This window comes from Hemicordylus capensis, chromosome 14 (assembly GCF_027244095.1).
Source record: "Hemicordylus capensis ecotype Gifberg chromosome 14, rHemCap1.1.pri, whole genome shotgun sequence".
Taxonomy (NCBI): Eukaryota; Metazoa; Chordata; class Lepidosauria; order Squamata; family Cordylidae; genus Hemicordylus; species Hemicordylus capensis.
Window position 1 is genome coordinate 6,519,229 of NC_069670.1, and position 13,374 is coordinate 6,532,602.

A 13,374-nucleotide genomic window follows, 5' to 3' on the forward strand; every position below is an offset into this window, starting at 1 on the left:
TAACTACCTACCTACACATATTTACCCAAATAGAAGACGACCTTCATTTAAGACGATCCCCTTTAAAAATACAGGTTAATTATGGACTCCGCTATTGACCCAGAAGGAAGAGTCCTTAATTTAAGGGTCCTTAATTTAAGATGACCTCGCAATTTCTAACATCAAAGAACTGGGGAGGGGGGAAATAGTCTTGGATTCAGGTAAATGCTAAGTATCTCTCGATGGATCTATCTTATCTCCCATCCACAGACACAGCGGTTGGCTAGAGGAAGAGATGCTCCTTCTGCGGGATGGAGCTGCAGACCAGAGGAAGCCCTCTCTGCTTGAGGTGCTGCAGAGCAATTCCAGTGGGGAATCAGGAGGAAGAAAGCGGCATATCCTGGTGTAGATGCAATAAGGCAAGAAAAGTGCAGACTGCTGTCCCCGAAAGCTGCAAGCCCGCAGACACCATCCAGCGGCTGCTGGATGAGCATGGTTTCTCATTTGCTTTGTGGGGTCTTGGTAAAAACCGGAATGGATCAGAACAGAATGGAAGAACGGCCTCCTAAAAAATCAAACTGGATCCCCAGACCAGTGAGGTGTGCTGGAGAACAATATTTGAGAACTGAAATATTTCCAATGATACGCTTTCATTAATCCCTGCACAGCTCAAAATGGAACAAAGAAACATAGGAGTAAGGAAGTTGCCATATACCGAGTCAGACCCTGGTTCCATCTCGCTCAGGATTGTCTACACAGGCTGGCAGCGGCTTCTCCAAGGTTGCAGGCAGGAGTCTCTCTCAACCCTATATGGTTATGTGCAAAAAGACAAGAGTCTCTCTTCTAAACAGCAATGGGACAAATTGTGGAAATGGACGTTGGACGTAACTCCCCCGATTACCTGATGTGCCTTGAAATCCCCCACCCCCGAGTTGCAGTACTACCTGCATATACTATACTTCATAACCTTGTGGGTTTCCAAATCCTTGTGTGTAAATCTTTGTAGATATATGATGTACAAACAACCACTTTGTATATAATTGTGCTTTGGCAACGTACTGTATGCTTTGGTAGTTTGTTGGTTCAATAAAAAGATCTTGTCCTATTAAAAAAAAAATTAAAAATCTTGTCCTATCTTGGAGATGCTGCCAGGGAGGGAACTTGGGACCTTCTGCTCTTCCCAGAGCAGCCCCATCCCCTCAGGGGAATATCTTGTAGTGCTCACACGTGTAGTCTCCCATTCATATGCAACCAGGACAGACCCTGCTTAGCAAAGGGGGCAAGTCATGCTTGCAGTCTGGGCAATTGCACTTTTATTAACCCCTTCACAGCCCAGAAGGGCCCCCTAACAGTCAAACTGCATCCCCCAAACAGTGGCTTTAACCTTTTAAAATCAGGACCTTGGTTTAGTAAGTCAGTAAATTTATTACGGTCCTTAGACCCCCTTAACATTTAAAATTATACATTTATAATTTACAAAATATTCAAATTGCTAATACAAGCTCTACGAAGTTTGGATGCAACAAAACAAAACTTGGCCACATTGATGAAAAACTGACAGCAAAAAATCCAAGTAAAATGGATCCGTATGGCCAGGATGATTCTTTAAGAGAGGAACAATAAACTTAATACGAGCAGCCCTATAAAACTGACAATGCAGTAGAACATGGGCAACTGAGACTATATCCCCTGAGCCACAAGGGCAATGACACCATGCGTCTGGAACTCGTTTAAATTCCCCGTCTAGGTGTGCAGAGAAGGGCATTCAAACGAGCGTGTGTCTCGAGCCCCAACCCCAACAGAAGGTCAGGACTAGCCCACAGTGAGTAGTTTAGTAGTGCAAGGGGGAAGTCACAACAGAAAACAGATCAGCTGGACAAATCTGCAAAATCTTCTGCTGGTCTCCGTGATTTAAGACCATTGGCAATGTCTCTTGGCCGTGGAAACCGGCCTTGCACGAAACTAGGGAAGCAGTTGCACTGCCCAGAGCCTTTGGATGGGGTGGTTTATAAATGTAATAAATAAATAAAAAATAAAGAGTACAGGTTATCCTCAAATTCCAGCTGCAAACTTCCAGCAAAGTAGCAGACACCCATCCTTTCCAATGTAATATTTCAGACGCTGTGACTTCTTGTTTACCGGAGATGTCTGGAAGTTAGTCTTGTGTTTATCCTGGGTACTATTTGTATTCTACAAATATTTACATACTGCTGTTCAACAAAAGTTCTCAAAGCGGTTTACATAGAAAAAAACACATAATAAAAACGGCTCCCTGTCCCCAAAGGGCTCACGATCTAAAAAGAAACGTAACGGGAACACCAGCAGCAGCCACTGGAGGGATGCTGTGCTGGGGATGGACAGGGCCAGTTGCTCTCCCCCTGCTAAATACAAGAGAATCACCACTTGAAAAGATGCCTCTTTGCTCAGTTAGGAGGGCATACCTCACACTTTAGGATGCCCAGAGAAAGCTGCTGCTGCTATGCAACTTCAGGATAGGCCTCTGTCTATTATGCTTGCAGATGGTGTCCTGACTGAAACATATCACCATCTGGGGTTTAAACAGGTCACATAAAGTGAGCAGAGAGCTAGGCGCACTTCTGAACGTGAGAAAGGTCTTAGGAAGTGTCAGTCAGGATTCAGAATGGCAGCTCAAGCCTGCGAATTTACTCTGTGTTGTTGGATATTCCAATTTATTCATTCATTTATTTTTATTGACCGTATTCTTATACCGCCTGATATGTACATCTCGAGGCGATTTATTCCAGGATAAATTTGTTTCACCTTGGTTGGCGCAAGAAACCCTGGAGAAGAAGCCGCTGCCTGTCAGTGCCGACCCTACTCAGACAGAGGGGCCAAGGGCCTGACTCTAGAAGGCAGCTCCCTATATTCCTAGGATGTCTATCAAGAAAATGAGTTGCAAAAAGCAAGACAGAGGCAGCCGCGGCGAAAGCCTGCTACAAGCTCAGAGATGCGCAGGGAGAGGATCGAGTCAGGAGCTTTGCCGTGGGAATTTCGCGTGAGCAGGATTGCAGCTGGCTCTGGGGCGGAGGGTGGGTATTCTATTGCCCGAGGAGCCTGGAAAAGGGCGGCAGAGGAGGAGGAGGAGGAGGGCGGGGGGCGGTGCCCTGCCTCAACAGGGAGCCCAAGAGACGTGCAATTTTGCAAGCGGCCTGGTTGGACTGCTAGGCGCGGGCGGCAGCTGCTCCTCCTCCTTGGGGGCGGGGAGAAGGCCGGGCCAAGATGGCCGCTCCCGGTTTCCTCCCGCCGCTCTCGATGGACTTGCTGCAGGTGAGGCTGGCAGTCGGGGTTGGGGAGGCAAGCGGGCAGCCCGCCCAGCCGCCAGCCCAGGCAGGCAGCTCGCTTTTGCGTTGCTTGGCAGGGAGGAGGCGCATCACCACTGGCGGTCTCCCAGGCCATGCCCATGATGGGCGTCACACCGGGCTGTGAGCTGCGGAGTGTGCACGCCTGGTGGGCTCCGCGCCAAGCGGGGTCAGGTTCCCGGGTTGGGGGCGGTGGGAGGGAGGCTGAGGGAGGGAGGGGTGGGCACCCTTGTGGGGGTTGCGGGGAGGGGCAGGAGCCCCCAGGAAAGTGGCTCCCTCCCTGCCGCCGTCCAATGTCTGCTCCAGAAAGGAACTCGGGAAGCTGCCTTCCACCGAGTCAGACCCTGGGTGCATCTAGCTCAGCACTGACCGGCAGCACCTCTCCAAGGTTTCCGGCACGAGCCTCTCCGATCCCTGCCTCCAGAGGCTGCCAGGGAGGGAACCTGGGAGGACCTCCTGCCGGCAGATGCTCCTCCACGGAGCGATGCCCTCCCGTCCCCAAACCCCGCCGCATAGGAAGCTGGCTTCTACTGAGTCGGGCGCTCGGTTCACCTTGCTTGGTAGTACCTACCCGGACTGGCAGCGGCTTCTCCGAGGTTGCAGGCAGGCGTCTTTCTCAGCCCTGTCTTGGAGATGCTGCCAGGGAGGGAACCGAGGACCTTCTGCGTGCATCCTACAACTCTGGTGACTATAGGCCAGCCTCCGAGGCAAGATTCCTCTAAATCCCAGTTGTAGGAGAGGGGGGGAAAGAGAGAGAGAGAGCATGCCCTTACCTTTGGGCTTCTCGGAGGCATCTGGTGGGCCACTGTGTGAGACAGGAAGCTGGATTGGATGGGCCAAGTTGGGCCTGATCCAGGAGGGCTGTTCTTAAATCCTTATGTCCATGCAGGTGCTTTAAGCCCTGCTAACTGAGCTAAGAGGCGCCCTTTGAAAGGGGTGATTCTCTGCATTGAGCAGGGGGAGAGCAACTGGCCCTATCCAACCCCAGCACAGCATCCCTCCAGTGGCTGTTGCTGGGGTCAGATCTTGCGTTTCCTTTTTAGGGGACAGGGAGCCTATTTATTTATTTATTTTGTATCTATGTAAGCTGCTTTGGGAATTTTTTTTGTTGAAAAGTGGTATATAAATATTTGTAAAAAGCTGTATATAAATATTTCTCGAATATGACAAATATTCCCAGAGTGGCCCCATCCACTGGAGGTTATTTCTGGCCACCCGGAAACCACAGATATGCAGAAATTAACTCTTCTTGTTCCATGGATACTGAGGCTGGGTGTCAATTGCCCGACCTCGGGTTCGCGGAACCACGGATGTCGGAACTGTGACTACGGAGTTTTGCCTGTATTGGGTGGAATTTAGGGCGCCTCTCGCCCCTTTCTCTGCACTCCCCTTTCAGGGTACCAAACACTGTTGTCATGTTCCAGGCCAGGGTCTGGCTACGGTTCTGCTCCATCTTGGGCACTTTCAGTTGTGTATGCCAGACGCAGGGCATTTTTTTGTAGGTAGGCTTGTTTATTTAAATGCAACACATTCTCCAAATCGGTTGCAGACAGAAGCACCCCTCGCCACAACTGGCCACAACAAGGAAGAAGCATCCCCACTGCCTACAGTTATCTGTTACCGCCCATTAGGGGTCTTTCGCACCCCTCTCCCTCAAGTTGGCAAATGAAAGGAAAAGAAATGATGCAATGCTAGAGAGTTGCGGGCAAACCTGTCTAGCTCTGTGGGAACCACTAGTTGCAAGAAGTTGAAGAACGTTGAACCTGCCACCAATGGTGTTTACTATCATGGGGACATAGGAAGCTGCCATCTACTGAGTCAGACCCTTGGTCTATCTAGTTCAGTTTTGTCTACACAGACTGGCAGCGGCTTCTCCAAGGCTGCAGGCAGGAGTCTCTCTCAGCCCTATCTTGGAGCTGCTTCCACAGAGGGAACTTGGAACCTTCTGCGGGGAAGTCTGCAGGTGCTCTTCCCTGAGCGGCCCCGTCTCCTCAGGGGAATATCTTATAGGGCTCACATGTAGTCTCCCATTCAAATGCAAACCAGGGTGGACCCTGCTTAGCAAAGGGGACAATTCATGCATGCTACCACAAGACCAGCTCTCCTCTTAAGAACATCAGAACAGCCCTGCTGGATCAGGCCCAAGAAAGCCCATCTAGTCCAGCATCCTGTTTTGCACAGTGGCCCACCAGATGCCGCTGGAAGCCACAGGCAGGAGTTGTGGGCATTCCCTCTCTCCTGCTGTTACTCCCCTGCAACTGGTACTCAGAGGCATCCTGCCTTTGAGGCCGGAGGTGGCCCACAGCCCTCCAACTGGTAGCCATTGATAGGCCTCTCCTCCATCTCTTCTTGTTGCTTTACTAAACATCTATCTATCTATCTATCAAACTTCTATACCGTCCAAACCTTCGTCTCTGGTTGCATTGTATTTTGTCAATGATTGTATTCTCTGTAGTTTAGTCTTTACCTGTGTGCTTCTGCTTCTGCAAGCACGTAAATGTTGCCTAGACATATTAGGGCTATTTAACGGACGTGCCTGCTTTTTCTTTTCTCTCCGGAGACGGAGGCTAGGAAGGCGGTGTGCCGAAGTTAGGCATGTAGAGAGATATCGCAGCAGTGTTGGAGAACTCTGAGCCACGTCCGGATATTGTCAGGGCTCACTTCTAAAACCTCGGTAGCAACTGGCCCCATCCCATTGATGGCCAGACGGCCTGGCTCTATGAAATTGCGATTCTAGATCCACCGTATTAAGAGAACTTGCTTTGGGGGTGAACTGGTTGTGTGACTGAGCCCTTGAGATGGTCTCCGTTGACACAACGCTCTCTCATTCATTCATTCATTCATTCGATTTCTATACCGCCCTTCCAAAAATGGCTCAGGGTGGTTTACTTTACACAGAGGCATAATCAATCAATCAATCTCTCCTCTTCCTAGGCACACATTAAGATTGAAAACGACGACGACGTGGAGTTCGTGTCCATAAGCCACAAAGAAGTGGACGAGAATGAATCGTTGGTGGCCATCAGAAGTAAGTGGCTTGGGTTTTGCGCGTTCATGGAAACCTGCATTTCTTTTGGGTACAGCAGCCTCCGTCGAACCGATTCCCAAGCTGTGAGGCTCCAGACGTTTCTGGACTACAACGCCCATCACCCCAGCGACAGTTTGTGGCTGGGGATGATGGGAGTTGTAGCCCAGCAACCTTTGGAGGGCCGCGGGTTGAGAAACCCTGGTCTCAATTATGTAGGGTTTTGGATAAAAATGCAGATAGCTGGAGTTGGAACTTGGGCGACTTCCCTTTGACGTGCATTGACTCTGGCATAGGACACCTTAGTTTCAAGCGACGATAAAGGTAAGCAGTGGAGAACTGGTGTCGAACATTGCCTGTTGATTTTACGACTTACTAGTTAAAGGAATGTCTCCGATTTGGGGTATGACGTGATGTAGGGTTCTGATCAAGAGAGTTGGTGCCCACATTCTCCCCTCTGCCCATGGGGTCCTGTGTGAATGTTTCCCCCTCTTTCCTCCATTGGCATTGGCCATGAGCAGCTGGGACGATCAAGGGGTTGACGCATCTTCTCCATGAGGGGGTCATTGGCTCCCAATAAGTTCCTGGGCAAAATACAAGGTGTTGATTATAACCTATAAAGCCCTGAGTGGCTTGGGTCCTGGGTATTTAAGAGAACGTCGTCTTCGCCATGAACCCCACCACCCGCTGAGATCATCAGGAGAGGTCCGTCTGCAGTTGCCACCGGCTCGTCTGGTGGCTACTCAGGGATGGGCCTTCTCCGTTGCTGCCCCGCGGCTCGGGAATGCTCTCCCTGCCGAAATAAGAGCCTCCCCATCTCGGACCACTTTTGGGAAGGCAATTAAGACACATTGGTTCACCCGAGCTTTTTAACCGGACTGTGGTTTTAAATTGTTTGAATGTTTTTGTTTTTGATCTGTTTGTTTGTCCTAAGCCATGCTAAGACGGAGGTTTGGGGTGGCCTAAGAATTTGGAAAATAAAATAATATTTTTTTTAAAAGTAAGAGAAGTCGTTCTCCTGTTGCTGGCGCTGACTAACCCAAACGTCGTCTTAAACCTTGGCAGAATCGATGAAAACGAAAAAGCACCGCTACAACGGCTCTCTGGTGCACCTGACCCGGAGATTCATGGATCTCATCCGAGCGGCTCCAGAAGGGGTCCTTGACTTAAATGAGGTCTCCCGCGTGATGGGGGTGCGCAAACGGAGGGTCTACGATATCACGAATGTCTTGGATGGGATACAGCTTATCCAGAAAAGATCCAAGAACCTCATCCAGTGGGTGTAAGTTGACCTTTTTTTCTAACTGTTGAACATTTGAGACCATCAGCAACAAAAAGGAGAGGAGAGCTGGTCTTGTGGTAGCCAGCATGAACTTTCCCCTTTGCTAAGCAGGGTCTGCCCTGGTTTGCATTTGCATGGGAGACTACGTGTGGGAGCTCTGTAAGATATTCCCCTCAGGGGATGAAGCTGCTCTGGAAAGAGCAGAAGGTTCCAAGTTGCCCTGGCAGCATCTCCAAGATAGGGCTGAGAGAGATTCTGGCCTGCAACCTTGGAGAAGCCGCTGCCAGTCTGGGTAGACAATACTGAGCTAGATGGACCAAGGGTCTGACTCAGTATGGCAGCTTCCTGTGTTCCTAAAAACATGTCCTAGTTTTGATGCTAAGAATGCATTGTTTCAGAAAGCTTGTGAGAGCAGGTGCAGCCTAGTAACTTAAGAGTGTGAGACAAACCTAAAAGCTTGGTCACAAACTCACGAGGTTTCCATAGACAATCTGCTGGTTTTTTGGCTTTGGGACGCAATCTGTGACTTCCCCTTCACACTAACCTGATTTACAGAGCCGCTCTGTGGATTGCTGGGAGGATGTACGTGAAATGTGGAATTCTTAGAGTGTGGGAGAAGTGAGATCGAGTATATGAATCCTATGTTGTTGGGCGGTCTTGCAGCAGCACCTAAGCATGGGAATTGTGTTGTTTTGGGCCCAAATAAGATTTTGTGTTAGAGAGAGAGAGTTAAGAAAGAAGCCCCATTTGTGTTAAATGCAGGGCTGGATTAAGACATGCTGAGACCCTAAGCTGTGTCAAGCCTAAAGGGCCCCACAGCGTTACAAAATGGGTCAGAAGTCCCACCCTGGCTGGTGTGTACATACACACGTACGTACACACACACCTGTCGCATGGCTTACGGTTACAGCAGCATTCAGCTGAAGTGATGGTGGGAATTGGTCTAAACTGGACCCTATCCTAATAAAAATTCCATATAACTTAGTTATCTTTGCACAGATTTATAAACACAATCAAGAATTGTGTAGCCATGTAAGTATATATTTTTTCCTTATGGGTGGGGGGGAATCATGTCTGTGTGAAATTCCTTTCCCCTCCTTTTTAATTTCCAACCAACTGTGTAAAACTTGAAATTTGGTAAATTTTTAAAAAGTATTCAGAGGCCCCTCATAGGAATATAGGAAGCTGCCTTATACTGAGTCAGACCCTAGGTTCATCTAGCTCAGTATTGTCTACACAGACTGGCAGCAGCTTCTCTGAGGTTGCAGGCAGGAGTCTCTCCCAGCCCTACCTTGGAGATGCTGCCAGGGAGGGAACTGGGAACCTTCTGCATGCAAGGAGGCAGGGGCTCTTCCCAGAGTGGCCCCATCCCTGAAGGGGAATAGGTCTTAATGCTCACACATGTGGTCTCCCATCCAAATACAAACCAGCCTAGACCCTGCTTAGCAAAAAGGACAGTTCATGCTTTCTACCACAAGACCAGCTCTCCTCTCATAATGTGGAGCTCTAAGCTGGAGCTTACTGTATTTTTAAAAAGTTTGTTTTTATCAGACTGTTTTTATTGTATTTTGTAAATTTAACTGTTTTATATTGTGTGTCAAACTTTGTACACCGCCTAGAGAAGTACATATCAGGTGGTATAAATATATGATATGATAAATATAATATAAATATAGCCAATCTGGCATTGGTTCAATGGAGTCAACTTCCTAGGATGTGCAGTCTCAATTGGACTACCTATCCCTCATCTCTAATATGTGCTATTTTAGTTATTACACAACCATGCTTATATAATGGCCTGATCCTATGCTGGTCAAGGCATGCCTTCTCGTTTTGAGGACTGAGGTGCACTGAACCCTGAGCGAGCTAGGTTTCTTTGTACGATGGAACATGTGTGTGAAAATGACTAGGAAAAGTTGTTTATAAGCATTCCTTTAGACCTTCATAAATACATGCAATATTCTCTTTTATAAAAAAGAAAAGAGGTATCCATGCTATATCTAAAAAAAAACACCCAACCCTTTGATTTTTAGTGGAACGGATATTAAACGGATTCCTAGAACGACACCAGAGGATCAAAAGCTACAAGAGGAACTTTATGACTTAGCAGCAATGGAAGCCGCGTTGGATGAATTACTCAAGGATTGTGCTCACCAATTGTTTGACCTCACAGATGACAAGGAAAATGCAAGATATCCTTCTTCTTGTGACACACGGTCATTGGCAAACATGTTGATTTGTGGGATTGAGCCACGCAAAATCTATTATTGGTAACATACAAAGCTGCCTTGTGGAATTCTCTGCCACAAGATGTGGTGACAGCCAACAACCTGGATGGCTTGAAGAGGGGTTTGGATAACTTCATGGAGGAGAGGTCTATCAAGGGCTACTAGTCGGAGGGCTAGAGACCACCTCCAGCCTCAAAGGCAGGATGCCTCTGAGTACCAGTTGCAGGGGAGTAACGGCAGGAGAGAGGGCATGCCCGCAACTCCTGCCTGTGGCTTCCAGCGGCATCTGGTGGGCCACTGTGCAAAACAGGATGCTGTTCTTATGCCTTATACTGAGTCAGACCCTGGGTCCATCTTGCTCCGTATTGTCTGCACAGACTGGCAGCGGCTTCTCCAAGGTTGCAGGCAGGAGTCTCTCTCAGCCCTATCTCGGAGATGCTCCCAGGGAGGGAACTTGGAGCCTAGATGCTCTTCCCAGAGTGGCTCCATCCCCTAAGGGGAATATCTTATAGTGCTCACAGATGTCTCCCATTCAAATGCAAACCAGGGTGGACCCTGCTTAGCAAAAGGGACATGGGCTGCTATTAATAATTCCTTAACCATTTTCTACTCTCGCTTATGTGACCTATCAGGATATCCATAGCATTCAAGCATTTCAAGAACAAGTTGTTATTGCCATCAAGGCTCCAGAAGAAACCAAAATGGAGGTACCAACTCCTAAAGAGGTAAGCGCTTATATGAAGTATTTGGATCGCAAAGTATTTGAAGTATCTGGATCGCAAAGGTACTGCCGAGACAGATTACAATGCTTGGAGCCGAGGCATGTAAACTGAAGCAAATGGATAAAAAAGCTAACTGAAGGCATAGTGAAACAAAAAATCTTAACAGCCCACCAACGTTGGCAGTGAAGGGGGATGATCAAGCGTACTGTAGCAGGGAGTTCCACAGTCTTGTCGCTGTTACTGGGGGAAAATCCCGTCTCGCATTCCAGTGGGTTAGACTTCCAATGGAGATTACTTAATTTATTTAAAAATATTTATACCCCTCCTCTCCAGTGTGCTAATGTTTGGGATAATGCTTTAAAAGTAGATACAATATAGAATAAAAAAATTAATGCAATTAAAAAAAAATTAAGACCAGGCTAATACCATAGCTAAAATAAGTTCTGAAAATTTTAAAAAGTAAAATGTCTCAATACATGAGCAGCCCTGCTGGATCAGGCCCAAGGAAGCCCATCTAGTCCGGCATCCTGTTCCCTACAGTGGCCCACCAGATGCCTCTGAGAAGCCCCCGGGCAAGAGGTGAGACCAGCTTTCCTCCCTGATGGCCCTGGAGCCAAACCTTGCCCGTGACATGCCATGTCCTCCTTCCTGCCTTTCGCCAACCCAAGAAGCTAAGGCGAGACCTGGGGACAAGACAGTGGCGGTCCAGCTATTTGAGCCCCCGGCCGTTCAGCCTCTAGCAGCAACTCCAGCTACAAATATTTACACACCACTCTTCGAGCCAAGTTCTCAAAGCAACTCCCTCTGCTAGAGTCCCTCTCCCTCCATGGGCTAAAGCCTGGATCAATGTTTGGAGTCTGTGACACATTCGCACCTCATGGGTTCCAGTATTTACTGCTGCAAACTTCTTGCTTGGTTCTTAATGCATCTTGCAACCTCGGTGTCTTGCAGGACTGCATAGAAATACGCCTACGGAGCACCAAGGGACCCATTGACATCTATTTATGTGAGGTGCCACTGGAGAATCCAGATGGGGACGCTCTGAAAAACAGAGGTAGCCTGTCGCGTGAAACTAAATAGGTGGATGCAAGCTGGAGGTAAATATAGTCATGGGATCGAGAAGGGATGCTTGTAAACGTGGCGTGCAGTTGTTGGAGAGGAGAGCTGGTCTAGTGGTAGCAGGCATGAATTGTCCCCTTAGCTAAGCAGGGTTTGCCCTGGTTGCATATGAATGGGAGACTTGATGTGTGAGCACTGCAAGATATTCCTCTTCTTAGGGGATGGAGCCACTCTGGGAAGAGCAGAAGGTTCAAAGTTCCCTCCCTGGCAGCAGCATCTCCAAGATAGGGCTGAGAGACATTCCTGCCCGCTGCCAGTCTGGGTAGACAATGCTTAGCTAGATGGACCAAGGGTCTGACTCAGTATATGGCAGCTTCCTATGTTCCTATGTTATGGGCTGCATTACCCACATCTGAATGTCTTACTGTACTAACACAGCTTGCTTCTCCAGTATATCCCTGCTCTAAAATGCTGTGTCTAATTTTTTCTTAACTTTCAGTGGCGAGTTACCTGAGGAATGCAAGAACTAATTACCACAGGCATTGGATTTCTGCACTTCAGCTTAATCTGCTTCCCAGGATTTACTTAAGGGCCAATGCAGAAAAACAGTCCCTCAACTACACCTAAGAGATCAGGAACAGCCTACGGCATGGCGGACTCTTCTCCCCAGAGCAAAGACCCAGCCTCCAAGTACTTTGGCACAGAAATAGAAGCCAAGAGCACCCTTGCACCTCTCTCAGCCCAACTGATGTTTGCTAGAATGGGACTTTAAAAAAAGAAGAAGAAAGAAATGCACCTTTAAATTTTGAAGTGGCACTCTTGCCAGCAGGAATTAGCAGCGCGATACTGACATGTAGAGAATTTGGAAATGCAAATATGCCGCAGAGGACGGGAGCACAGCAACCCAACTTAAAACAAACCATACAATATTCGATGTCTGTGTGATCGGTATTGAACTGTGGTGGTAAATCCTTGCTTCGATTGTGTATATATATATGTGCATCGTGCTTACACAGCCACTAAGGGAAATTCTGGAAGGGCAAAACTGTACAGTAATGGAAATAAACTTGTAAATATAGAAAGTGCCACGATGGTGGGCCTTTTGAGTTTGACACACAGCCCCATTAACTTGCAGTAATTGCACACCACTGATGTGAGATGACACACAACATAATTACTTGGACAGAAGTTCCACTGTGAGTTACTCGTGTGTGCACAGGATTGGAGCCTTAAGTTTCTTTTGCATGCAGTGTCTAAGCCGAATTGTACTAGGCAATGTTTTCCTAGTTCTTTCACCCAAGAGTGCTGGCATGAGAATTACCTTGATGCTCCACCTACTGTTAGGGAATGCTTCATCCCAACTCTGTGGGGAAAGAAAATTCAGAACATGGAAAGGGCTAGGCAGAGAGACCTGAAGCTTGGCACACAGGGGAGTGGAGGATGACAGGACTCTGTATACTGAATTTAAAGCAAATCAGCCAATCTGTTCTTTAGTTTTTTAAAAGATTAAGCCGAAAATCTCACACATCTGAGAATCCTGGCCAAAAATAACTTCACATCCAAGGACCACAGAATTAAAGTGAACCAATTTGAAATTGACTTCGTCCTGCCATCCTGTATGCCAATTTTCAGAGCTCTCTTCCCAGCCATTTCTGCGTCACGGTTGCCCCCTTAAGCTTGGATTTCCTCTTACTTATTTTGATTTATTATTTGATTTGTTTATTTACTCAATTTCTATACCGCCCTTCCAAAAATGGCT

General features: G+C 47.8%; 1 protein-coding gene across 4 annotated transcripts; it reads left to right on the top strand.

Moving 5' to 3' along the window:
* Positions 1 to 3,008: 3,008 nt before the first annotated feature.
* Positions 3,009 to 12,700, top strand: LOC128337615 (transcription factor E2F6-like). 4 transcript variants are annotated; one of them, XM_053278854.1, is made up of 7 exons: positions 3,009 to 3,029; positions 6,234 to 6,327; positions 7,390 to 7,606; positions 9,640 to 9,798; positions 10,445 to 10,559; positions 11,508 to 11,653; positions 12,115 to 12,700. In XM_053278854.1, the coding sequence occupies exons 3-6, from the start codon at positions 7,395 to 7,397 to the stop codon at positions 11,634 to 11,636; spliced, it is 615 nt and encodes a 204-aa protein (XP_053134829.1). In that variant the 5' UTR covers positions 3,009 to 3,029; positions 6,234 to 6,327; positions 7,390 to 7,394; the 3' UTR covers positions 11,637 to 11,653; positions 12,115 to 12,700. The 4 variants fall into 4 exon arrangements, with proteins under 4 accessions (XP_053134829.1, XP_053134828.1, XP_053134830.1 ...); XM_053278853.1 differs by lacking the exon at positions 3,009 to 3,029 and adding an exon at positions 3,126 to 3,267 and having other exon boundaries at positions 9,640 to 9,793; positions 10,467 to 10,559; XM_053278851.1 differs by lacking the exon at positions 3,009 to 3,029 and adding an exon at positions 3,127 to 3,267.
* Positions 12,701 to 13,374: the final 674 nt, after the last annotated feature.

What these genes read in the sequence shown, in the direction of transcription:
- LOC128337615 (XM_053278851.1), top strand. Translation starts at nt 3,220, where the DNA reads ATGGCCGCTCCCGGTTTCCTCCCGCCGCTCTCGATGGACTTGCTGCAG. An exon ending in AAGAACCTCATCCAGTGGGT is followed by an intron (nt 7,607 to 9,639) that starts GTAAGTTGACCT and finishes TTTGATTTTTAG; the next exon opens with TGGAACGGATATTAAACGGA. An exon ending in AGGTACCAACTCCTAAAGAG is followed by an intron (nt 10,560 to 11,507) that starts GTAAGCGCTTAT and finishes GGTGTCTTGCAG; the next exon opens with GACTGCATAGAAATACGCCT.